The 27,309-nt window shown below is 32.9% G+C and overlaps 1 protein-coding gene across 7 annotated transcripts in view; it reads right to left on the bottom strand.

The window, feature by feature from the left end:
- The window catches only part of OtopLa (proton channel otopetrin-like a), a 127,056-nt gene that overhangs the window by 29,166 nt on the left and 70,581 nt on the right, over positions 1-27,309 (bottom strand). For all 7 annotated transcript variants that reach the window (XM_088228063.1, XM_088228055.1, XM_088228062.1 and 4 more), the window contains exon 3: positions 20,890-21,044. In XM_088228063.1, the coding sequence (XP_088084189.1) occupies positions 20,890-21,044 (155 nt within the window). The remainder of the gene's footprint in view (positions 1-20,889; positions 21,045-27,309) is intronic.

Here is a 27,309-nt window from a genome sequence, read left to right on the forward strand (position 1 = left end):
ATTTCGCTCTAATTATTTAATATATTTTTAACGTTATTCCCGATTTGTAAAAATATCTTAATAAAACTTATATAACGGTGGTATCTTTTGTAGGCCAGACTTTTTCATAATGATTTTTATACGATTATTTGATAATTGTCTGTTGGCTTTCAAATAAAAAAAAAACATAAAAAAGGTTGTTATTTAAATAACAAGAAAAAGTAAAATAGTATACGTTGCGTTTACGACAAATAAAAAAAATATATGTTTAAGTAATTAACGCAGTTATCATTCAAATGTTTTTATTTAGTCAAACCGATCATCTTGCTTTAACGCAACAAATGATCGAGATACGCTGCGATTGGTGTACCAATGCAGTGCCCTATGGACCACTAGGTACAAAAAAGGGAACGGTGATGATATAACATATTATCATAAAATGTGAAAACTATACCAGTCAGTGGGGAATAATAAAAAAGGTGACTTTCGTTCAGCTCGTTTGGAATATTTAGTGTGGTGGGTTCGTACCCTTTTGGATGTGGTGGCTTAATTTTGATCGTGTTATTTAGTATTCTTTGAGGGTGGAGAAGCAAGAGTAGGGGTCGTTGTATGATTCTGGGTGCACTGGCCTTTGACTTCAGCAGGGGGATGCAGTGATGTAATAAATGCTAAGGACAGTGTACTTTGAGAGGAAATCTTTAATGTATACTCGTACTTGTAAGTTAACTCACCTCGTATTACATGTGATGTCACCGTACTCCTCCTAAACGGCTTAACCGATTTACGTGCGGTTTTCAGAGAAATATAGATCTTCGCGCTGTGCGTATTCGTGGATATTAAAATCTTCAATCGAAAATGTAAAAAAAAAAGTTAGGAGCATAAATTTTTTATTCATCGATCCACCAGGGTTGCATTCGAGGAGAATGCATTTAAAAAAAATTGAAAGATGTTGTCTTTTTGTGTATAAAAAAAGTTTGTTTTTGAATGTTTACGATAAGCATTTGTTTTTTGAGGATCTTAATCAGATTCATTCCTTAAATTCCTTATAATTTCTACCCATTTATTTATATTTATTGGATTTTTGGTAAAACTAAAATAACCTTAAATTCAATACATTTTTAAAAACCGTTTTCCTACATAAGTACACTCCTTTGTTGGTGAAAAGACCGGAGTTTGACGTTTGCAAAAAGAATGCCATATTAGAAAAAATATTTATTTTATGTTTTGGAATTCAACCATAAACAAGTACCTACTTAAATTCAATATTTTTTTAATATTGTCAATTTTTAGTTTTGGAATTTAATCACATACAAGTATCTAGGTACCTACTTATCAATGAAAAGTCTTTTTTCAAGGCAAGCCGACGTTCGGGCAGGACAACGTCTGTCGGGTCAGCTAGTATAATATAAAGCAGTGGTCGGTAAACCGCGGCTCTTTAGTTGAGCATTACAAAAATATTAGAATACAAATTAGCATCATGATGGTGCATAGGGCACTGTATTGGTACACTAAACGCCTGGTGTACATAAATAAATGGTGATAGTGCGTGGGTCAATTTAAAACATTTCTGGATTAATGTCCTAATATAGCGGACATCTTGTCAAACATCTGATAATGATGAAACATAAAAAAAATCACTAACAAATCAACAATGCTAGGTGACCATTGAAACATTTATTTTCTAATTTTCTAATATGTAATTAGGAGATATTTGACTAACTGGACGATCGATATATTACGAGTTTATTATAATAAATTTATTCATGTAATTTAATATTTTTTTATTTTTTTTATTTCACCTTTTATACAACACTTTAAAAAAATATATGAATACCTCACTAGGCACAACCCGTGTCGAGGCATTCATTTGCATGATTTAATATATTATACTTATGGTGTCTAACAAATATATATAAAATACATATAAAATAATACATATTCATACTTAAATCCACACAGATATAAATATACATACATGATAGTAAGAAAAAAAAAAATATTATTAGTACAGCTCACATACTTAACTACTGTGCAGACATTAGGTCAAGTAACAAGCTACTGTCAGCTCCCGGTGGCCCAACATCCGCAGAAGTGCCAAATGTGTATGTATATTACATACAATTAAGTTACATTTATTACAGTTTTTATTACATTATATATAAGTTACGTATTTTGTTATTTAAATGCTGTTCCTTTTCAAAAATGAGACAATTTCTTGCACTTGGAGAGGGACTTACGCTGAGTTAAAAGTAGATAAATGTATTATAAGTATTTTATATAAAAAATATGATAGATTGTCATTTTTCATTAGTTCTTATAAATTATGTATTTATCATTTATCATTAATTTATTCATGTATATGTACATTACAAAATAAAATATCTTAATTCATACATATAGAAAAAATCAAAATAATTAGGTAAAATTAGGTATATATAAAAAAAACACATTAGTATTCATAATATCCAAAGAATAATATGTTAAAAAAGTAAGAAAATCTTGTAACGCAAAACTCCCTCAGAGACGTGAAAAATGTCAATGTCCAAAGTGATATTGTTCAACATAGAGATAACCCTTCCAACAGGCATAACCATTGGCCATTGGTCCTGTATATTGGAATGTGAAACAGTCTATGTTGACGCTGTCTAAGGTAATTATCAGGAACGCATAATTTCAGGGTTGTCAATAATACCGCGCAACAATCGAAAGAAGTGCGTTGTTAAATACACATTCCTTCTAGTCTTCAAACTGCTGTAACCAAGCATACCCTGGAGGAACTCAGTGGGATAAAGCCATGGATAATATCCGCACTCCCTCATGTAGAGAAACCGAAGAAATTTCTTCTGAACCCTCTCCACCATAAGAGAGTACTTCAACTCACACGGTCCCCAAATCATCGAGCCATGTAATATATTCCAAGCGTGACAGCAAGGGCATTACTTTTAAACTAGGGTACTTATTCTGATTGGAAGTTAAAATTTATCTTCAATTTTATCTACAAAATAAAATTAAGTTTTCTGTATGAAAAATGCAATATGTTTACAATTTTTTTCTAAACATATTCAATTACCCGTTACCAATGAAGATACTTTAAATTTACATAAAAATATACAGGCTTTCGTACATAAATATCGATATTAGTTTATACCGTCTCAGTATATACCGATGAAGACAGCCGTTCATAATCGCGGCCCTGGGCCTCAATTATGAACGCTATCTTCGTCTATATATATCGAGACGGTATACTAAACTTCTGTACTATCTGTATCTACCTCGGTATGTTCTACCTACTTGTCATCTCGACATCATAATATGATCGAAACAAACCAATGAATAACCGCAACAATTTAGTCCACGTTTGTTTACCTAATAAAATAAATACGTAAATAATCGTGGTCCTCGTATAAAGTTACGCCTAGGCATAGTGGTAAAATATGGATGGGAATACTATCCTTATCATAGTGATAGAATAAGCATGGTATTCCTATCCTTATTCTTCCACTATGCTTAGGCGTAACTATGTACCGAGTTTATGAGTAAGGCCCTAAAAGTACAGGAAGTTAATAATTGAAGGTTGTCATCTCCATTGAAGTTAGGATACTTGAATCAATCAGAACTATTTATAATACACTTCTGTAAATAACCGTGGGTTTTATCATGCACAAAAACGTGTGGCCAAAATTTAAAAGTTATTTTATACCTACTAATCTATTCATAAAAGCTTTTTTTTATAAGGAATATTGTTTATTATGTTTTTTTAATTGTTATTATAATGTTAACTTTGTTAAATAGCTAATTTAAGGCATGTTTCACATTTTGTAAAATGTTTCCTTCGGCACGGGACACCCCAGTGCTGTGTATTAAAAATTATTATTATGTATTAAAAAAAAAGAAAACAAACAATGTAAAAGTATAAATAAATAAATAAAACAACAACATCAACAACAACAACAAACCATAACGCCGTTTTCCCGTAGGGGTTGGCAGAGAGGATAGAACGCTATATTTATTTAACTGTTTGTACATAATTTAAATTGAAATGTAAACGTCGGCCTCGTAGTGTAGTGGTCAGCGCGTTTGCCTACTATGCAAGAGGTCATAGTCCCTAGACTAGCACCTGAAGCCGAAGGCCGATCATCTTACCTACATGTAACAGAAATGATCACGATACGCTGTGATTGGTATACTGATGCAATGCCCTAATTACAATATTTAACATTAAATAGTGCAAAAAAGAAAAAGTGATTAATACCATTAAACTTAAAAAACACGAGATGGGGAACATTTCAGAGAAGGGAATATAGAAGTATAGGCATTTACAGGGCCCATGCCCTGTCATTGGCTGGTTTGAGTGGCCACTTTACACACTGTGTAACATTCGCCATCTTGCTTATGTTTGAATACACGTATTTCTTCAATTCTTCAATTGATTTTAGTGAAGTTAAAGAGCTGAAACCTTTATTGTTGTGAAGAGATTCATCTAATCGAACTAATTCACATACTAGGCAACACCCGAAAACAATTTTTCAAATTTTAAGCTTCCTCTTGGACCAGGTGGTTTTATTTCAATATTTCGAGTTTTTACAAATGTTTGTAGACAAAAGACTGATTTTCACCCACTGGGAAGTCATTAAGATTAACAAATTACAACAAAGATGGGGAACATTTAAAAGAAAGGAATATGGTAATCTAGGACTCCCAGGGGATAAAATCCAGTATTTTGTCTACAAACATTTATACAATCTCAAAATATAATATCAACTGTAAAATCATCTCCCATCCACCATCAAATATGTTATACACAGTATCTCTGTTTAAATCACGTCTGAAGAAACATCTCATTTTTCTTCTTAAATCTCTCCTCCTTTCCTCTTTCCTCTTTCCTCTTTTTTCCTTTTTCCCATTGAGTAATAGTATTGATTTAGGGTAATTTGTTATTATACTTATATATATTTAGCTTTTTTTATATTAATTTTCTATTGAATATGTTTTATTTATTTAACTTTTTGTACATAATGTTATTTGTACATTGGCGGGCTTATTGCCATATGGCAATTTCTTCCAACCAACCAATAAAATAAAAGTTTAATTTTTATAATTCAAAATACAGAACATATTCAATAGAAAAAAAATATTTAAAAGCTAAAGATATATAAAAATAGAAATAACGTAATAAATTACCTTAAATCAAAACTATTACTCAATGGAAAAAAGGGGAAAGAGGAAAGGAGGAGAGATTAAGGAAGAGAAAGGAGATGTTTCTTCAGACGTGATTTAAACAGAGATAATGTAGTAACATCTTTGATGGTGGATGGGAGATGATTCCACAGTCGAGCCGCATGGACACTATATGAGTTAGAGAAGAAAGAGGAATTGTGGATGGGTATTAAGAGAGTGCCTTGAGAATGAGTTTTATAATTTAACTTAACTTGAGCATAATTTAACTTGAATTATAAAAATAAAACTTTTATTTTGTTGGCTGGTTAGAAGAAATTTCCATTTGGCAATAAGCCCGCCAATGTACAATTAAAATTATGTACAAAAAGTTAAATAATCAAAATAAAAATTTTGTGGTAAAAAACACTGTTAAAAAAGTGTGATATAGAAGTTCATGGAAGATAAAAATAAGATTTTAAAATGTATTGTACTTGTAGACATTAAAGAAAAAACGTAAAAACATAAATAAAGTTCTGTAGCCTTCAGAAAGTGGAACAAAACAGAGTTTGTACGTTGTTATATTATATTTATTGCAATTTCACTCAGCCAACCAATGGTTTCATTATTTTATCTGCATGTTTAGATCAAGCGCATATTTACGTGTTACAAAGGCATTCGTTACTACCCTCCGTCATAATGGATCAGAATAAACCAGCACGGGAATGTTTTCCACATAACTTAATGAAATAAAAAGTAGTTTTTAATAACTCCACCTCTGATGTCATCGGAATATGCAAACGAACCAATATATAGGCCAAAGATAATTATTCTAGAGTGGGCCGACCCAGACACACTGGCGCCTTGTAAAACAAGAGTACATATCATGCTACACAGAATGTCCATTTAAAATCCCCAGGTAAATGCAAATAGAAAAACAGTGAAGAATAAAGAATTTCTTGGAAAATAACTTTCTTTGCTAAGCTTGTCTACTTTACAAGGCAGGTTGTCTAGTCCCGGACGTCCAAAGCTAACCTCGTCGACAGACGAGGTTAGTTTCCCCGATAGATAGAACACCATATCACTGTCTTTGCACACAGACCTCGCTTCCTCTACAGTCATACATATTCTCATGCGTGCGTGCACGCCGATTATTCCTACTCTTGACATGTGTCCATCTTCAAGTATTTGATGGACTTGATCGTGCCATGTCTTTCTCGGTCTTCCTCGTTTTCTGTGTCCATCAACATTCGCAACGTAGATCCTTTTAGCCGTTCTTTCGCTGTCCATTCGCTATACATCCAAACCAACGCAGCACCCCTTTCTTGGTTCTGTCGATAATGCATGTCTCAGCCTTAACAGTTCACGGATCTCGACATTTGTGCACCTATCATAAATCGTTTTACCACACATTCTCCAGAGGGATCGCATCTCGACCGCATTTAACCTACTTTCATAATTATTTTTCTAATTCCATACTTCGCTCCCATACATTAGAGTTGGCTAAAACTCCATTGTTAACTGTTAGTTTTGCCTCCTGCGAAAAACATTTGTTTGCCAAAGTAGATTTCAGTGCACTGTTCACCCTGTTCCTGGTACTCACCCTCCTTTCAATATCTTTCTCAGTCTTTCCATCCCTAGTAAACATTCTTCCCAGATATAAAAATTCTTCTACCTGAATATTTTTTTATTTTTTTTACTATTATTATTTTATTTTTTTACAATATACATAAGAGGTCAAACAGAGTATTAAAAAAATAAAGGATAATTACAAAAATCCCACAAAGGCATGGCCTGTTCGTGGATATACAAGAAATGTTTATGAATTTTTGATCCTATAATAAATAGACAGGAATAATATTTTTGAACTTATAATATTAGAAATCAAACACTGATTTGAGTCTACTGAACACTTTATTTTATTTTTACAAATATAAAAACAAAAATTTCGTGACAATTGTTTCGCCTTGTTAGTTATTGTTTCGCCTTGTTATCATGTTGTTAATCTTCACATTCGTTTGAAAATGCCCTAACAAGGCGAAACAATCGCCACGAAATTTTTGTTTTTGAATTTTTTATATTTGTAAAAATAAAATAAAGTGTTCAGTAGACTCAAATCAGTGTTTGATTTCTAATATTATAAGTTTAAATATGGAGTTCTACAAAATAAACACCAACTCAATCAATAATATTTTTGTGTAATATAAGAAAGAAGAAAGAAAATATTCCGTAAAAGATTATTAGGTAGGTACCTTTTTATTTTAAAGTAATTAAAAAAGGAAATAGAATACATTAAAAAAAACATAAAAATATTCCTTATTATTAAAGGGCAACACAGTATATCATAGAAAAATACGTTATGGGTGTTCTGATAGGGACCCGAGCAGAGCCTTGAGTACATACTCTTGTGCTATTTTCAAGGTATGCATAGCACTTTTGCTGGCTCCACCCCATACAATTATTCCGTAATCTATAATGGTTTGACACATTGACTAGTATACTTGATTAAAAGTTTTTTTGTCAAGAATGTTTCTTACGGTATTAAATACAAAAACAAGTTTTTTAGCTTGTGCTGAAACATTATCTATGTGAGTTGTTCAGTCCAAGGTACAATCCATTTAAATTTTTGGATATCTTATTTTTCTTACATTTTTTATAAAGTTACATGTGCATTTGTCACTATTCAGATTAGTTTTATTGCATTTATGTATCATTAATTTATCACACTTAGGTTGTCCTTTTTTGTCATTACAAAAATTAATGAATGTTGTATTTTCTTTGTTTAACGCCAGAAGATTTAAGTCTAAATAACCCTTGATCGTGAAAAACCCTTTTTCCTCTGTTTGGTAAGTTTTCTCCCAAGTGTTTCCACCAATGAGAATAACAGTATCATCGGCAAAGCTTATTATTTTCATATTTTCTTCTTAAGGATTAAAATCATTGATATACAGTAAGAAAATAATTAGTCCCAAAAAATAATATATATTTTTCATATTTTTTTATAACAATAAGTAATCATATAATTAAGGGTTGTTATAACAAAATACGCCTTTGTTATTTTGAAAAAATAAGAAAGATACATTAAGTTTTTTATTATATGACTCATGTCATATCTTAGCCACACAAGAGCTAAAATCAATCATTTATACCTTGCCATGGCCTCGATTATGATGGGAAGATAAAGACGTCGTACCTTCACCTAGACGGTATAGTTGAAGATAAATTCCCTCTAGCGATTATAAAGATATACTACCGATCCCCCACATTCAAGTTTTGGGTAGGTACATCGATATGAATTATGGGGAAGCGTACGTCACGGTACACATATCTACGCTCTAAAATGTCATAGCTTCAGTATGATGTCATAGTTGAATATAAAATTCTCCCGACCGACTACAAAGGTAAGTACCGATACCCCCCCCACCATCAAGTTTTGATGTAAGTACATCGGTTTGTATCGACGGGTCTAGAACCCCTCGATACGTTTATCCACGCATTAAAAGTGTAAAAAATTTTGTTCCGCCGAGCAATTTTTCCTTTAATTATGATTTATTTAAAATTTTAATCGTTTTGAGGTTGGCACTTTTTTTCTTAAAAGCCTATTAAAAATATGAGAGAGATAAGTAAGTTTTGAAGTCAAATTAAATTCCAACATAACTGTTACTTTAATAAAACGAACGTATAGATGTAAAAATAATGTTGTTAGGTTCTGTCCTATTAACAAATAAGAGTATCTAGGCGTCAGACACAGATTATATGCGTCAGAAAGTTACCACTCTAAAAAAATAATTTAGTTATTAATTTTTTTCCATCTGTTTTACTATCTTTCCGAGTGTATGTATCGAGACGTTAAAGGAGCCGGCTTTGTAGTCGATCGGTAGATACATACAGACGATCGTTCAGCGTACCGTCTAGGTGATTTCCAAAAGTAATGCAAAATTCATGTTCAAGCGAGCATTTTTTGCTTGGATTGAGATTTATTGGAGTTTAAAATCGCTTTGAAGTGAGAGCTTTTTATTACGGAAGCCTATTTAAAATATAAATGAGAACTATTTTTAAATGTTAATGATGTAAGGAACGCGGACTAATTGTTTGCGGTCATACCATTGGCTTGTTTCGATCATATGATGTCGATATGACAAGTAGGTAGAACATACCGACGTAAGATACAGATAGTACAGAAGTCAAGTATACCGTCTCGATATATACAGATGAAGATAGCGTTCATCATCGAGGCACTGAATCAAATCTGGTAGCATGGTAATCGAACTATTCAACGAGGCGGACGAACTAATATCTCTAATCGATTTATATCGCAATCACTAAGGCTTCACTAACCGCCTACACATTGATGATGTTAACCATATGAATTGTTCTTTTGATGATAGCGATCTTTAGATATATTTATCCGAGGGTAGAAATAAATTACTATGTAGGAAAGTCACAAGTCTGTCATGTGTACATTGACTAAAGTCGCGTCACAGGAAATGCCCTTCAATGGATCAAATGATAAAGAAGACAAAATACAGTTATTTATTATTGGTGGCCGGATGTGCGACAGACCTAGAATAACACGACCGATGGGAATGAGATTGACGAATGAATAATATATTATGATAACTAAAAGTGTAATTTATATGGACCACGTTTCAAAATAATGTAGATTATCGCAAATCTTCTTCTACTATATATATAAAAATTAATCGCCGTTGCTAGTCTCGCAAAAACTTGAAAATGGCTTAACAGATTTACATGCGGTTTTTTGCAAACTTTTCTAATTTACGTCTCCAAGGTTTATAAATAATAACATCTTTAATATGTTCAATGGGAAAAAAGTTAGAAACATTTGTAATTTTTATCGATTTTCCAGGGTTGCATTCTACTAAAATGCATAAATTGAAAAATTCGGAGAATGTTGTTTTTTGTATATTAAAAAAGTTTGTGTTTTAACGTTTACGAACAACAATTATTTTCAATGGATACTATTGATTAATTTCCTTACAATTTCTCAATTGCTACATGTTATCTTATTTTAAATTGATTTTAAGTAATGCTTAAATAATTATAACTGACATTTGATACATTTAAAAAAAAACGGATTCTTACATAAAATGAACCACTGTTGGTAAGTAAAGCAAAGTTTGACATTTGCGAAAAGAATTCTATACTTTTAATTAAATTATTTACGGTTTTAGAATTCAACTATAAACAAGTACCGAGGTACCAACTTAAGTTCAATATTTGAAAATGAATTATTTCAACCTTACCAATGAAAAATTACACTATCTTTTTTACGTTTATCCGAACGGTTTTTACACGCTTTCACGATTTAACCAAGCATTTCGGTTTCGAATAAAATTTCAAGCTCACGTTGAAACCCGGCTGGCGGTTAAAGAACGACTAAATTCACGTAGGGCAAAAATGAGCGTTTGGGCATGAGTTAATTGTCATAACTTTACAGGGCTCCGGGTGCGTCGTTGTGTATTAAAAGGTAGATGGTTTTGATTAAGAACGCCAAACCTGTTTCTATGGTTACATAAAAGCATTATGAAGTAAAGTTTTGTAAGTATACTTAATAATGTTTAAACTTAAGAGATAACTCGGTCCAACTTTTCTTCATACAAACTTATTCCCGTATTTTCTCTCTGGATTATGAAACTAGAGCAGTGATTTTTTTACACACTATAGATATTTACCTTTGGCGTGTTTTTTTCGTTTAGTTTTTACAATAATAGTTTATTATGAGAACTAGACACAGTTTTATCTGCTGTCTTCAGGCGCACGATATACAAAGTATTTTAGAAAAATAAAAAAACGTTCCGATACAGAAAATTTTATTCTGGTACTCTGTCTAAAAAAATAACGAAATCGCTTGACATTTGAGGTGCGGAAAACAGGACAGCAAAACGTCGATTTTGTCTATTCTAACAAAAGGTCTGACATGCAGTTGTCTTTTTCGCACAGTATCGGGGAGGCATCGCAAGACAGTGACAGAAAAACAATGTTCGAATACCTATTTATCAATATTCTCTGTCGTCACAATTTATGTAAACCGAAATATAAAAATAATGATGTATACGTACATATTTAATTTAGACAAAATACAATAATTAATATCAATCTTCCGATTGTGATCATTCAATATTTATGTACGAGTATGTACTAAAAACTAGCAATAGCAAAGCATTTCCGGGTTCAGCTCGTTTTCAATAAATAAGGAAATGCGTAAAACATAAAATAACAAATAAACATATGTATTTAATATCACAACTTGGTTTGGAATATTTAAAAACAGGATTCTGTGTTTATTTTTTTCGTTTATCATTTTATTTGTTAAGGATATCAACAGTAGTACATCAAGTAAAAAAACAATGAAATTAATAACAGATATCCACAAATATAAAGTAAACATAAAAAAGTATGGAATGAGAGGGGGTGTTTCTGTGTGTGAATAAGTATCACTGAAGTATTGTAAAAAAAGAGTGCACAACTATTTGTAAATGTTATAAAATTGTAAGATTAAGATATTGTGAGAGTGAGGAATTTCAGCCCTACGGGAAATTGGATACAAAAAATGTTTTCTTACGCGCGGTAAAAATTGGAGCATTAAATTATAAATGTACGAAAAAATAATAAAAACGAGCTACTTTGAACAACGTCACAATCAACGATAAGAGAGTTGTGGAAGCCACGGGTAGAAGTTAGTTTTAAATAAATGTAAAATGAAAGGCCCCTATGATGATTGATAAAATGGCGTTTTGAAAAAATACTATGTAATACGAAACTAAGTTTTTACTTCAATCAAAGTAGAAAGGCATTTAACACTTTGTATCCCGGAGCCGTGTAAACACGTAATTATATAACCACGCGTTGTGTCCCGGTCCTGTGTTTTCACGTAGTTTACCAGCTGTCTAAAAAAGTGCATTTTATTGACATCTAGTGACTTTTATTAGTACTTATTCGCTGCTGGTAAACCACGTGAAAACACGGGACCGGGACACAACGCGTGGTTATTATAATCACGTGTTTACACGGCTCCGGGATACAAAGCACAAAAAAATGAGTGAGACCCTTGCAATGTGCGGACATTGCAATGCGGCTCTCCATACTCTCCATAATGGCCAATGTCATAGAAAAATGACTGATTAAATTGTTTCAAATAAATATGAGAAGTTTTAATTGATTTAACTCAGTGTTTTCATAATTATGACACTTTTAAGAAACCCTTCACAAAGCATGAAATTTCACAAAAATGGGCCGGGCACAGGGTAAATTCTATGTGTATTCGGCCGGTGCTCAAAGTGTTAATTAATTCCAAGGTAAGATACAACGTTACTCAAAAGTTGTCTCGTACGAATTGCCATTATTGTACGGGTTTTTACATGAGAAGATGGCAATCTTCAGAGTGGCACTTGAATCGGAGCGATTCGCCAATCTCCGTGGACAATCGAACTTGTTGATCATTATCTGGGCACAATAATCCGGAACACAATACAGATTCCCCTGAAGATGACAGGTGGAAGCCGAAATGGAGGAACAGATAACACGGAAATGTTGCTGCACAACTCAGTAAGGAAGGGAATTGAAATCAGGCGCATTGAAATTACATTTTCGATTTTACTGTTATGAACCCATAAGGAAAACTTTGTGGTATAAATACTGTAAAGCAGTGGTTCCCGACCCCCGGGCCACGCAAAAATCAAAATTACTTTTGGAAAATCGAACATACCTGTAAATTTGATCATAGTGCTGTAATGACTGAAAATTAATATTCCTTGCACTAGGAAAACAAAACAAAGTATTTTTCCAAAAATCATCTTATTCATTAGTAAGTTTAAATATTTATTTACTTTTTACCCCGGTTCCCCCTTTCCTAAATCTTTACTGCCATTTCCGACATCTTATCACAGCAACCAAAACAAAACAAAGAAATAAAATGGACACAAGCAAGCCACTTCGGATGTCACAATCTCCTATTACCCCCAGATGGAACCATCTCGTTTCAATGAAGCAAGAGGGTTCTTATTGATTTAGCAGTACATTCAAATATTCAATCTGGTTTTATTCATTTTTAAGGGGTAACTGTATTTTATTTTGAAGGCATGTTTAAACGCGATTCAATCAAAAAACATAAAACTTCAACATCAAAACTTTTAAAGAAAATAGATAAATAACTTTCAATTTAATATATCTGCAAGATATCAGAATAACATAAAAATCTCGATGTTAAACCCTGAGCATTCTCAAAGTTCTTTTCTCTATCTTGGAAAAAAAAAACTTTTAAACTTTAACAATATTGAAAATACCCATGCATCCAAAAGAAAATTAAAAAATATCTGAAACTTAATAATCCTTCATTGTTATTTTATATATTTTTCTTATTTTTTCCTACAAACCTTGTGTTTTCTCTACTATTATTTGTCACTATAACTTATGTACCACAGTTGTAAATTTTATTATTATATATTGTACAAATATATTGTTATTATTTTTTTTTTGTGTGTCCCCCCTCCCCCCCCAGTGGGCCGTGGTAAAATTATGAAACGTTAACCGGTCCGCGGCGACAAAAAGGTTGGAACCACTGCTGTAAAGGATATGATTTATATTTTTTTTGTTAAAATAGTATGTTTTTTCATATTAGCTACCTACTATTTGGATAAAAGTTTTTGTTAAAAACCTACGAAAAAATAAGAATTTTTAGAAAGAATTAGGAAATAACAAAATTTCAATGAAAAAGTTCAGCCCTATAAGAAAATGGATATAAAAATATGTTTTCTGGCGCGGTAGAAATTAGAGCAATAAATTATACGGCGAAGTTTCTTGAAAATGTAAGAAAAAAATTGTACAAATGATTTTAATAAAATTTAATTACTTTTCTTTTAATTATTAAGTCAGTTGGTTACACGGCCAACTGTGAAACTGGCGTCACGGGTTCGATTTCCACCAGTTGAATGAAAAATTCAAGAAATGTTTTTTTCTCAATTAGTCTGTGTGTTGTGGTGTATTTGTCATAATTTCCTTCCATACCCTCTCTTTCCCACCTGCTGCTATCAAGCAACTAAAATAGCAGCTTTGCTGGCAATTCCGTTTAAAACATACATCATTCTAGAAAACGAATGGGATTATCCGGGGTCGATGGATCTGTTGCATAAAACGGAAATGTTGATAAACAGTTCCTGAGGTATACGAATATGTCTCTCAATCAATGAATAAAAGGTAAACACAATCACAATAGCGATGATTTTGTGTAAATACACGAACAAGGAACATTCCAAAGCACAAACAAAAAGCAGTGTTTGAAAAAAATATTGATGTAATTGGTTTATTTTTAATCCAATGATTTTAGAACTGCTTCGCACGTGGCGACCAGCGCCAGCGGTCCAACGCAGCGTATTATTTATGAAAAAACCTAATAAAATAAACCCGGATATTTAAAGCACGAGTTGTTTATTTTCATACGCATCACAAGTTGTATATTTTGGTTATGCTTTCGCAATTCATTGTAAATAACAAAAATCAATGCGTCTCTAGCGAATATATCAGTGATATGAATATTTATGGGCGAAGATTTAAAAATATTTAAAAAAACAAACTGACGAATCGACGCTTGAAATGCGAAATCAATCCACAGAATATTTCCGAAAAATAAATGTGGGTATTAGTACTTTCACATTATAATGATTCTCCAAACCTACTCGAAAGACTTCCATTCCGTGTGCCATCTAGACCGACAAGACAAAATCTTCTGTTTTACACTGAACACGCGTCAACAAACTATTTTAAACAATCTACAATACCTAGAATATGCGACCAATATAACAATATATTTATCGAGGCTGATATTTTTTGTGACAATGTATGTAAATTTAGGTCAAAAATTATAGAAATTTTGAGAGAAGCAGACATTTTACTTTATTATTATTATTATATACATATTTTTTATTTCTTTTCTTTTACATTTATAATATTGAACTAATTAAAATTATTGTATTAAGTGTAAACAATTTTTTTGGTGAGTGCATGAGTTTCTTACACTAATATAAGAAATTGGAAATATATGTGTACATACTGTTTGTTACCTAATAAAATAAATAAATAAATTATAATATGCTTATATACGAGTACACGGTGTTTCAGGACCAGACCACGAAACTTTTTCTCATGGCATACTTTGATAAAAATCCCAATATTTTTTTTGTCATAATTTTAAAATGGAATAAATCTTTAATTTCTCGGACCAGTAACTCTTCCACAAACCCTTACTCCTCTCCTACAAAAAAATGGCTGGGTAGGAGAGGGGTAGGGGTTTGTGGAAGGGATGCTTGTCCGAGAAATTAAGGAATTACTCTATTTTCAGACTATGAAAAAAACAGTTTTCTGAAAAAATTGTTAGGATTTAAAAAAAAGTTTACGGTGAGGAATGTTTGTCTAAAGTTCAAATCAAAATCACACTTTCCAAGATCACAGTTTATTGGTATCTATGGGGGGCGTTTCTAGACTGCCGTTCGCTTTTATTTTCAGACATGATTATTATTTTACCCTAAAGTGAATCGACTGATTCTGGTTTTAAGTGACATCCAGCAGCGCAACTTGTGATTAAAACATTCACAATCCACCATTACGAATTTTGTATTAACGCACGCTATTTTCGTCAAGATAAACTATTGTTCAACTGTTGATTCAATACGCGGGAAACATAATGCATTAGATTGGTCAAATAAAATCCGTAGAACTGAATCTGTGCGTCACGAAACAAGCTTGAATTTCAACTAACTGTCAAATGATATGTTATGTGTTGTGTTTGATCCCGGTGCTGCTCTTGGGTTAGGCCAATAATACTCCCCATTGTTGAAAATCGAATTCGCATTGTGTGATGGAGACGCCATGTGCCATTCTTTCGCTGTTTATTATGTGACGTGATACTCGACAATTTAGTGCTAGTGATTCCATAAATCGAAGGTAAGAATATTAATTCCATTTGATTAATTTTGTTGAAAGAATCAGATGCCGTTTAACCGCAATGTGTAAAGATTTTTTCAGTCTTGAGAGTTAAAATTGACCAACGCAACGTAGCTCCAATCTGATTGACATATATGATAATCATTGAATATCCATTAGTGTTCAAAAATCAATAACGATAAACGAAACAAATTTAATTCGATGTATTTTGAAGGCAAATATTATTTATTTATTATTTTTTTGCCATTTAATTCATCACACATTAAAAATAATATGTCCTTACTGGGGTAATCCGTGGCGAGAACATTAAACGATGTTTTTTTTACATGCGAGAATGCACATACTGAGAGAGAAAATTACAAAATTTCAAAACAGTACTACTCACAGTTTAAAACACTACAGGTATTTAATTTCTCTCTGTATACCTATATCTTATTTATATTATAAAACGTATAAAAAAAAAACAAATTATACAATTACTAAAATATTATAGTGGAGCAGATATTTTAAATTCAATGTTGCTAATGAAATAAACAAAATTATTAAAGGAAAAGTTCCGAGATAGTATCAAAATAAATTAAAAAATAATGAGTTCTTTCATAACTATGCAACAAGAGGATCTAAAAATATAAGACTGGAAAAGAAATCAAAAGCAATGTCCCAGAACTGCATTATGTACAAGGGAATACAATTATTTGAGGAAATGCCAGAAAGCATAAAAAAGGAAATAAATTTAAATATATTTAAAATTAAATGTATAAAGTATATATGTGAAAAATATTAGGTAATATAGAGTGTAAATAGTGAATATAATTAATGAAAATGTACATATGAAACAGTGAATATTATAAATTAGGATATTAAGTGTATAATAGTGATTAATAATGTAAGAATAAGTATAGATGTAAATATTGTGTTGTAAATATATTTTAGACTATGTTAATCATAGAACTAAATAAAATAAATTTAAAAAAATTAAAAAAAGTTTCATCAAATTTTAGTTTGATTTTGCTATGGGTAGATCAAACATGTCATATTTCTATGCTGTGTGCTAATAACAGAATTCAATTTTATCCCCAAATTGCAATTGCTAAACTTTAACTTTAAGATTTAAAATCATTTTAAGGAACATTTTCACAATAATAGTGAATCAGGTCAATATTTATTATTTTGATTGTATTTTCTACTGAAATATTCAACAATATTTTGAGTATGTCCAAATGTTTGCAGACAGGCTGAATTTTCTCCCTAGGGAGTTATCTAGATCTACCTTTGTTGCAACAGAGAGGGAAAACATTACTTAAACCAGCCAGGAGCAAGCTCCCAAAGTTAAAAACGAACGTTTATGTGTAATGCTGATTACTTTTGTAATGTAATTTTAATGTTTTTTCCTGATATCGATTTATATTTCCTCACTCTAAACAAATTTAAATAAAATACTAGAATCATAATTGCAAATAATCATTATAATTTAATCTAACTGTACCGACATACTATTTTTTGTTTGTACACTTAAATATTTTAATTATTTTCTCTTGTTTGAAAGAAGAAAAAAGGGAAGGCTGATCTGGGGTTACTCCGTATGGATCCACCGGCAAAAGGATTTTTAAGTCCAAGTAAACAAAAACCTTTTTCTTTAATTATTTCATTTTATATAAATTTTTTTACGTGTGGAATGATGCTCAGTGGCTTTTTAAAAGTACACCCTTTTCTTCTTTTTTTGACATTGTATTTAGTAATGTATAGAAAACTATAATTGGCCTATAATTTTGGTGTATTTGTAAATAGATTTTTTTGCTACAATGGCTGTTGTTTTCTTTTAATAAATAAATAAATTACATACGTATACAAAAAATAGAGACGTACTTAGGGGTTTTCCAGTAATGTAAAATAAACTAGCCGCTTCTGAATTTTGAAAGGTACGAGAGTAAACAAATCTTAAAATTCGTATATATTTAAATAAACACCTGGGCTGAAAGGGTTAAGGTTATGCGCCCCATCCGATATATTCTATTACGAGCCGAGGTATTTAACAAATTTCAGATACCTTTATATATATAATTCCTCTGTACGTGTGATGTCATCGTACTCCTCCTAAACGGATGAACAGATTTACGTGCGGTTTTCAGATAAATATAGATCATTGCGCTGTGCGTGTTCGTGGATATTAAAATCTTCAATCGAATATGTAAAAAAAAAGTTAGGAGCATAAATGATTTATTCATCGATTTACCAGGGTTGCATTCGAGGATAATGCATTTCCAAAAATTTGGAAAGATGTCTTTTTGTGTATAAAAAAAGTTTGTTTTCGAATGTTTACAAACAGCATTTGTTTTTTGTGGATCTCAATCAGATTCTTTCCTCATAATTTCTACCCATTTATTTATTTTTATTGGATTTTTGGTAATACTAAAATAACATTAAATTCAATACATTTTAAAAACCGTTTTCCTACATAAGTACAGTCGTTTGTTGGTGAAAAGACCGGAGTTTGACGTTTGCAAAAATAATGCCATATTAAAAAAAAAATTTATTTTATGTTTTGGAATTTAACCATAAACAAGTACCTAGGTACCTACTTAAATCCAATATTTGAATATTAACAATTTTTAGTTTTGGAAATTAATCACAAACAAGTACCTAGGTACCAACCTGCTTATCAATGAAAAGTCTTTTTCCAAGCTTATAGCAGGCAAGCCGACGTTCGGGCAGGATAACGTCTGTCGGGTCCGCTAGTTTTATATATAGTACATAACACAAAAGTGTTTATTTATTACCACTTTTACCAATTACAAGTAAATAATTATCAGCTAATTGAAATCGTGTAGGTATCATGCAAATGTGCTAATAGTGTAAATACAGATGAATCTTTTTCACCGATAAATCCAAATGTTTTGGTATTCGAATAAAACTCATTACGCACTCTGGCTGAGTGGGAGAGCGAGAAATTAATTCAGTCAACTCTGAAGGAGTAAAAAATATAAAGTAAAGTTTCAAAAAACGTTTCTAGGAATTGAAAAAAATGTGCAAAATATGTGAGATGAAACGTTACCGTAAATAAAAAAATTCACGGGTAGCTATTGTCTAGCAAACGCATACTGTATTCTGCCAACAACTTTACTAACCAACGCGCAACGTAGCCGTTGGATGTCTTATAAAATAAAATTATAAAATCCTGGTGTCGACCCTGATGTATGGGAGCGGAGTATTGACTTGGAAAAACAGAGATGAAAGTCTGAAAGGCTGAACGCTGTCGAAATGCGACCTCTCAGGCGAATGTGTGGTAAAACAATGTACGGCGGATGCACTTATGTCGAGATCCGTACATTACGTAAAGCTAGACATGTAGAGCGAATAGTCAGCGAAAGGACGGCTAAACAGATTTACGATGCGAATTTTGATGAATGTAGAAATAGAGGAAGACCGAGAAAGACATGGCATGACCAAATCCAACAAATGGTATGGTGTTCTATCATCTCCGCTTACCCTTACCGGGGAAACGGCGTGATGGATGTTGTTGTTGTAAAATGATTTATTCAAGGTGGACTAAAAATTTAATTAAACAATCTTTTACTACACCAGCACGCCATCCTCATAAGAGTAGGCGGAGAGAACGGATCGCCACACGCGTCTATCCTGGCATACATTTCTAGTTTCTTCTACATTCATACATATTGTCATTTATGTAGGATTATTCTAGTTGAGGGTTGGAGCTCCTACCCCAGTTAGAAATTGACAGAAGAAACGAGGTTGCTGTTTAATGCGTATTTATTACATGGCGAATGAATAATGAATTGTGCCGTGCGAATGTTACAGCGGTGAGGAGTTGAAGTAACTACACTTGAACTACGTGCTGGAACTGAGTGACTACGTTAAACTGACTCTTCAGACTGGCTGGGCTGACTGACTGACTGGGTGTTACCACGCCCTGTGGTCTCTTTATAGACAGCGTTCCTTTGTTGTTCATTTTTTCATGGTAGGAACGATGCTAATGTATTGCAGGACGTTGCTCTCGTGTTTTTCGGAATATAATGTATTAAATTCAATAGAAAACGCTGACTTTCTTCTCGAAATCGTTACAATATATTTCAGATGAAATATTTAGTACGTGTGTGTGTCATCGATCAATAGACCATGAAACCCACACATAAACTCTTCTGTTGTGTCTGCTTTTGACATAACCATACCTTAGATTTGGGGGTATCTGATCACGCCACGTCTTTTTTCGCCATTTATATCTGTTTTACCATCATTTCATCATTCGTTCGTTCTACATAACCAAACCATCTCAGTGACCCTTTCTTGATCTTGTCAATTATGCCAATCTCAGATTTGTACTCTGTACAATCATCTACACAATTATAAGAAAGCGTAGCAGGAATTGCATTGAAATATATTTTTTCTTACAATGTTGAGTTATCTGACGAATCGATAATCGTAATTTTACTTCACTACCTACATACTTTACAAGCAAACGCCTAATTTATTTACTCTGTTTACTTATGTAAATTATTCAATAAATAAATCAAGCCAACGATGTCGTTTATAAATAAATGAATCGTCAACCGTTCGCCATTTTGCACTAAAACAGGGCTAAAGTCTTCACCGTTATCGTAAGCAGAATAGAGAAAAGGCGACTCGAATTCCTCTCGTATTGATGACAATCATTTCTCAGGTCTTTTGGTTTTCTTGCTGGTATCTATGTAATGTACATATTATAAGGAAAATATTCACCCCATTGAAGTAGTTACGTGTGCCTTAGTGCAAGAGCGGGGAGGGAATGTTTGCAATACTAACTTGGCATTCTTTGGTCCATGGTGGTTTCCCTGGCAGCAGGCTGGGGAGCAGGGCGCCGGGGGGCAGCTGCCCCTGCTGGTCTCGTGTGGCACCAGGGGGGTACACTGGTGTGTGTGGGTTGGGCTCGTGTGGGAACCGTATCCATCGGAGTTTAACTGCAACACCAATAAAAATTACAAACTAAAAATTAAAAAGCAAACTAAGATTTTCGAGTAAAAGGTGATTTTTTTATTGCTCATATTGTGCTGCAATGTTGTTAAACCACATTTAAAAGAAGACTGTAGTAAATTTTTTTTTTTCACAATTCTAAAGTGCAAGTCATCACTTTTAATTTTAACTTTTAATTTCAACTCTTAATTTATACTTATTCATATGTACATCTACTACCTGCATCTAATTAATTATTGTTGTTTGTGAATTTTCACAAAGAAATATAAATGTTCATGGAGGCAGAGAGAGAGGGAGGAAAGTAGAGTTGGAGCTATACAACGTCTTCTCCCTTTTATGTACTTTTTATTTAATATTCATATTTTTACTTTTTTAGAACTTAATTATTTTTTCCCCTATCCTGTATTCATAATAAATTAGGGTTTAATTCTGGAACGATCGCTATTTGAGTGAGACAACCGGAAGTGTTACTGAAATGTTTTTCCCTACAATTTTTCATGCCTATGATTTCAGAAAAATGCAAAATGCTGGCTACGAGCTCACCCAGATGCTTACGGGTCATGGTGGCTTCATGAGCTACCTGCATCGCTTCAAGCTCTCAGAGATCGACAGCTGCCCATGCGACGATGAAACTCCTCAAGATGTCCCTCACCTGTTGATGCATTGCCCCTTTTTCAGCTTTCAAAGACAACAGCTGGAGGCGCGATGCAGAGGCCTGGGTGAAGATCTATGCGACATCCCATTGGTGATAGGTAATAAAGAACTCACACGAGAGGTAGTATCATACATGATAAATATAGCGCAGGAAATTGGTAAAATAAACCAAAGTAGGGAACAAAATGCAGAACACTCCTCTAGTGGAACGGAAGGCCTGTTGACTACTGCCAACAGGCCGGCTTCTCCTGAAGAGTTTTAAGTGGTTTCCTCTCCACGTGAGCAAATGCTGAGAAGTTCCTGATTAGCCCACATTAATATATTCCTCCTGATCCCAATAGTTTAGATAAATTTTAAGATATTTAATAGCAGAAAAATCCACTTTTTGAAATATAAACCTTGTATATTATAAGCAAGGTAAATAATAAAGCAACTCCCATATAAAAAAAAAATAAATAAAAAAATTAGGGTGAAATCTGTAATTGGTCTTACTTTTTTAAATTGTTCTATTGAACCTTGTATTTACATAAAGACTATGATTTCCATACTAAATAAATAAATGAATACATTTGTAAAAAATATAAAAAATGCATTAATTATAACAAAATATATATTTAAAAAAATATTGTTTTAAGATCACGTCTATACGAGTTGTTTCGGAAGAGAAATCAAAGTAGTTTAGTAATGAAACTAATAGTGACCGGTCGAAACATGATTTCCAGCCGAAACCGAATCCGAAACCGAATTTCGGCTTCTGTTATAGTTTTGGCCGAAATCGAAACCGAAACTAATTAAAATAGCAACAATATTTTGAGTTTGTCCAAATTTTTTTAGACAACGACTGCTCTCAACTCCCTGGGGAGCTGTTTATATTAACATATTACAACAGAGATGAAAAACATTTAAGATAAGGTATTATAGAAGTCTAGGCATCTACAGGGCTTATGACCTAAAGCTAAAGCTTATGAGATAAATGTTCTTCATCTCTGTTTTAATATGTTAATATAAACAGCTCCCCAGGGAGTTGAATCCAGTCCTTGTCTACAAAAATTTGGACAAACTCAAAATATTGTTGATAAATTACCTGGTCCATGAAGAAGTATAGAAATTGAAAAAATAATATTTTCAGGCGTTGCCTAGTATGTAGGTGAAATAATTTAATTAGATGAATCTCACCCGCATAAATAAAGGTTTCAGCTCTTTAACTTCACAAACATCAACAGATGAAAGAATTGAAGGAATATATATGTTCAAATATAGGCAGAATGGTGAATGTTACACAGTGTGTAAAGTGGCCACTTAAACCAGCCATTGACAGGTCATAAGCCCTGTAGATGCCTTGAATTATATATTACCTTCTCTTAAATGTTCTTCATCTCTGTTGTATTATGTTAATTAAAATAGGTTGAAAGTCACTTCAAAACGCCCAAAATTAGGCGTTTTTATTGTTAAACCTGACGAGTTAATTACAATATATTAGTGTTAAATAAAATACACAAATTGGTTTATTTTTGGCGTTTTTTGGTTCGTTGTTGTATTATACATATAACTTAGATGTAACAGTTCTTCAAAGTACGCCATAGGAATTTTAACTTATTGACTATAAAGGAATTACAAAAATTTTGATATGAAAGATCTCAGAACTACTCTATCGTCAACAAATCACAAAATCAGTCAAGGTTTAATTTATTATTCAAGACAATGGCAATACAGTAACTATTTGATTGAATGTTCCACCCGAGTACAGCCGAACGTAATTCGACACATCCCGACCGCCGGTTTCAGCTGGGCTGAAGTTTAGGTCAATTGCCGAAACCACGGCCGAAAATAGTTTTATTGGGAGAAACTGCCCAAACCGAAAACGAAATTTCGGACGGTCACTAGAAACTAATGAAAGCATTAACAGATGTTATTTTCATTTGAAATAATTTATCATGAAGTGTTACGAAGTGAATGCCGATTTAATAATAATAAAATAAAAAAATCAAATCAGTAATCAATGACTGTGGGCATAGATTTAAAAAACTCGTAAGTACGATTTTCATTTTATGTATTTAGTTGTAAACTATAAATATACGAACTTTATCTGTGTCCGCGAGGATTCAGAACATAGTTCTGCGTGTGAAATGGAACTAGAACCCTGGACGAGTCCTTTTGGTTCGATGGCAACTCTCCGGCTAAAATTCTGAATAAGGAAATTGAGTGGAGATAAGTTGTCGCCTGCCACGCTTGAGATCCCGGTTTTGATTCCTGGGAAGGTCGACATGAAATAATCATTAATAAGGTGGTTTTACGCTGCAACATTTCATCTTCCTGAACTAGCATCTGAAGCGTAAGGGTGATCTCACCTTACCTCCATGTAACAGATGGTCGATACACGTTGTATTTAGTGTACCAATGCAGTTAACTATGCACCATCGGGTGCGAAATGATGATGATGATTTGGCATAACTTAAATACGAACTTGTCTACAATTATTATTATTGACCCTACATTTCTTGTTAGCACACAGGCGTGAAAGAGATAAACTACTATTTATGTCAAAGCGTTTATTCGACGTAACGTTTGAAAATCAAAGTTTTGGTTATAAGCATGAAATGTGTGCCAAATAGTTTTAATCAAATGGTAGTATAATTTTATATAACTGGAGAGATGCCAACAAGTCTTTTGAAATTGTGTATTTACAAGTATGATAGGAACATTTTAAGTCATCTACTAACCATATGGTTACGACAAAAATACTCGCATGTGATTCCATATGATAATCATATACATTTTCGATAGGCATCTGCTTCTCCTTCCTGGCTGCATGCCCTACTTACTTGGAGTCAGCCCTCCTAGTCTTCAGTTTACACGTCGGACTAGGAGATTTGTTGTCTGTTTTTTACGGCCGGTTGCCACCTGACGCCGAGACAGTAACCCCTCTTGCTAACCGAGGCTTAGGATGCCACCGTTGATCATTGTTCCTCCGCTGCCATCATCAACACAACGTCCTTCCCGACGTCACTGTCTTCCAGCATCCCATAGCCCAAAATAGGAAGATTTGTGCCCCTTCTGCCTTGTTCCACCGTACTGATGCACTTCATCTCCACTGTCACAGCCGTCGAGGTCTTCACCCATATTCCTGAGTAAGGGGTCACGTTATACCCCGCAATACTAGGTCCTCGCCTTAACATAGCCATTTAAACATTTCGGTTTTCTGAAGTGAAAGGTGCCCATCCCCGCGACGTGGATGGGCCGAATATTCGCGGACGACAACAAATTTCTCAAAATAATTCAAACTTTACAAGACTGTTTTCTTCTTCAATTAGACATTAACAATTTTAACCAATGGTGTAAAGTCAATAAATTAGAACTAAATATTAAAATATGCAAAATAATGTCATCTCATAGAACAAAACAACCGATTTCCTTCGAGTACCTAATAGAAAACTCCAAAATTGATGTATTTAAGTCAATTAGAGATTTAGGAGTTATTTTGGACTATAAACTGACATACAACGAGCATATATATAATACAGTAAATAAATCACTGAAATTTCTTGGCTTCATTAACAGAATATCCTCTGATTTTACTAATGTCCGTACAATCAAAACTCTTTATTGCTCAACTGTTCGCCATCTTCTAGAATATGCCTCCGTGGTCTGGTCTTTATTCTATGTCAATCGCAAAAATCACATTGAATCAGTCCAAAATCGCTTGCTTCTAAAAGTAGCGTGGATGCTTGGACTAGAGAAAGGTAATTATTCTTATGCTGATATAGAGTCAATGTTAAATATTTCTAGTCTACAAAAACGTAGAACTAATATTGATTCCATATATATGTTCGGCATACTAAATGGTATAATCGATGTTCCATCATTACTGGGTCAAGTAAAGTTCAATATTCCGACTTGTAGATTGAGAAACAATGAAGTACTGTTCATCGATCAGCATAGAACAAACTATGGCCTTAATTCTCCAATGACCCGTTTTTGTCGTATTGTTAACTCAAGACAAGATCTAGACTTTTTTGGTTTAAGTTTACAACGATTTAAACGAGCACTAAATAAATAGTCCAGATCTTGCCTTGATGTCCCTTATGTTTGTCAATGCTTCTTTTCTTCTTTTTTTAAATGTTTTAAACTAATATTTTATTGTAATATTTAAACCCTATAAATTGTATACATAGACACTGTCCGTTAATAAATAAATAAATGCATAAGAATAGGGAATTATCAGGTTTTAAAAAAATAAATAAAAGTAACAAAGGCCTAGTAAAAAAATTTTTTTTTTTGCTAATTATTAATAGAAAAGTACCACTCGGTACATTTTTAAGGGTATGGTTGAATGTCGCCGAGGGGCTGGAAGAAGACGGATGTCCTGGAAACATAATATTCGAGACTGGACTGCGTTCAGAAATGTAGAGCAGATTTTTCGGGCAACACAGGACAGAGACCTTTACCAGATTTATTGCCCACTTTGATATACCTGACCCAGGGCACTTAAAGAAGAAAAAGATTCCAATAATGAGGAATTTCAGTTTTTATATACATTTTTTTTTGATAATAGACTATAAAACTAAGCCAAATAAATATCTTTATTTTAATGTATCGTATTATCAGCACTACGATTTTTTAAAGCTTTGTATTTTTTTTTCTCCGCGCGTGACGTCGTTCAAAATAGTTAATTTTTATTAAAATATTTTTTAATGTTTTTTTGTACATTTTCAAGAAACTTTGCAATACAATTTAATGCTCTAATTTTTCCAAAATCACGGACCAAAGGTCCGTGCTTCGAATCCCACTCTACCAACTCGATTCCATTTTCTAATAGTGAGTTTTCTAATTTTCATTTTCTAGTAGTTCCCTCGAAATGAAATATTTGGATAAATCATAAGAACGCAAATATTTATTTTTTCTCTTTAAAAAAAAATACTATGGCGCCTGTTTTTCTTGACATTTGGCTTGCCAACCGCCGCACCGGCTAAATGCAATAAATAGCATGATAAACAATAAACAAATAAACGAAAACAGCAGTTTTTTAATATTTTCCATATTTACACCGGTGAAATTCAAATATGTGATTGCGCAGCAGGATTATACGTCGCGAAACGTAAATATTTTGACATTTAATATTAGGTGTTTACGGATGTTCCAATGTGATTGCGAAAACGATAAACAACCATGGTGAGAAATTGTTATCACGTTGCTTATTGGCACGTCGATAGTTATTTGTGATTGAGCTACTGGTTCCATTTCATGCACACAACTACTCGTTTATTTTTTATTTCGCTCGGACTCAGAAATATTTCGTAATTACTGGCAACTAAATATATATTATTGATTTTAGGTTAACTACGTTGCGCAGTGAACTATCAAAAGGATATTTTCAGGATATAATCGGGGCTGGGATTATTAGTCTTTCTATATTTAGGATAGCCATTTTTCCGGTAGGAGTGACGGTGCGTAAACTCGCATTACGTCTGCTTGGATGGGTATTTAATAACGACTACAACTTTACCTTAACAACACCTTTGGCAGAATAAATACTAGAAACATCAAGAAAAAAAATCCATCATAGTACATATAAATTATTAATTTCAATATCAAAAATAG

Source organism: Micrasema longulum, unplaced genomic scaffold (genome assembly GCF_059751315.1).
Source record: "Micrasema longulum isolate JH-2025_06_02 unplaced genomic scaffold, ASM5975131v1 h1tg000559l, whole genome shotgun sequence".
Taxonomy (NCBI): domain Eukaryota; kingdom Metazoa; phylum Arthropoda; class Insecta; order Trichoptera; family Brachycentridae; genus Micrasema; species Micrasema longulum.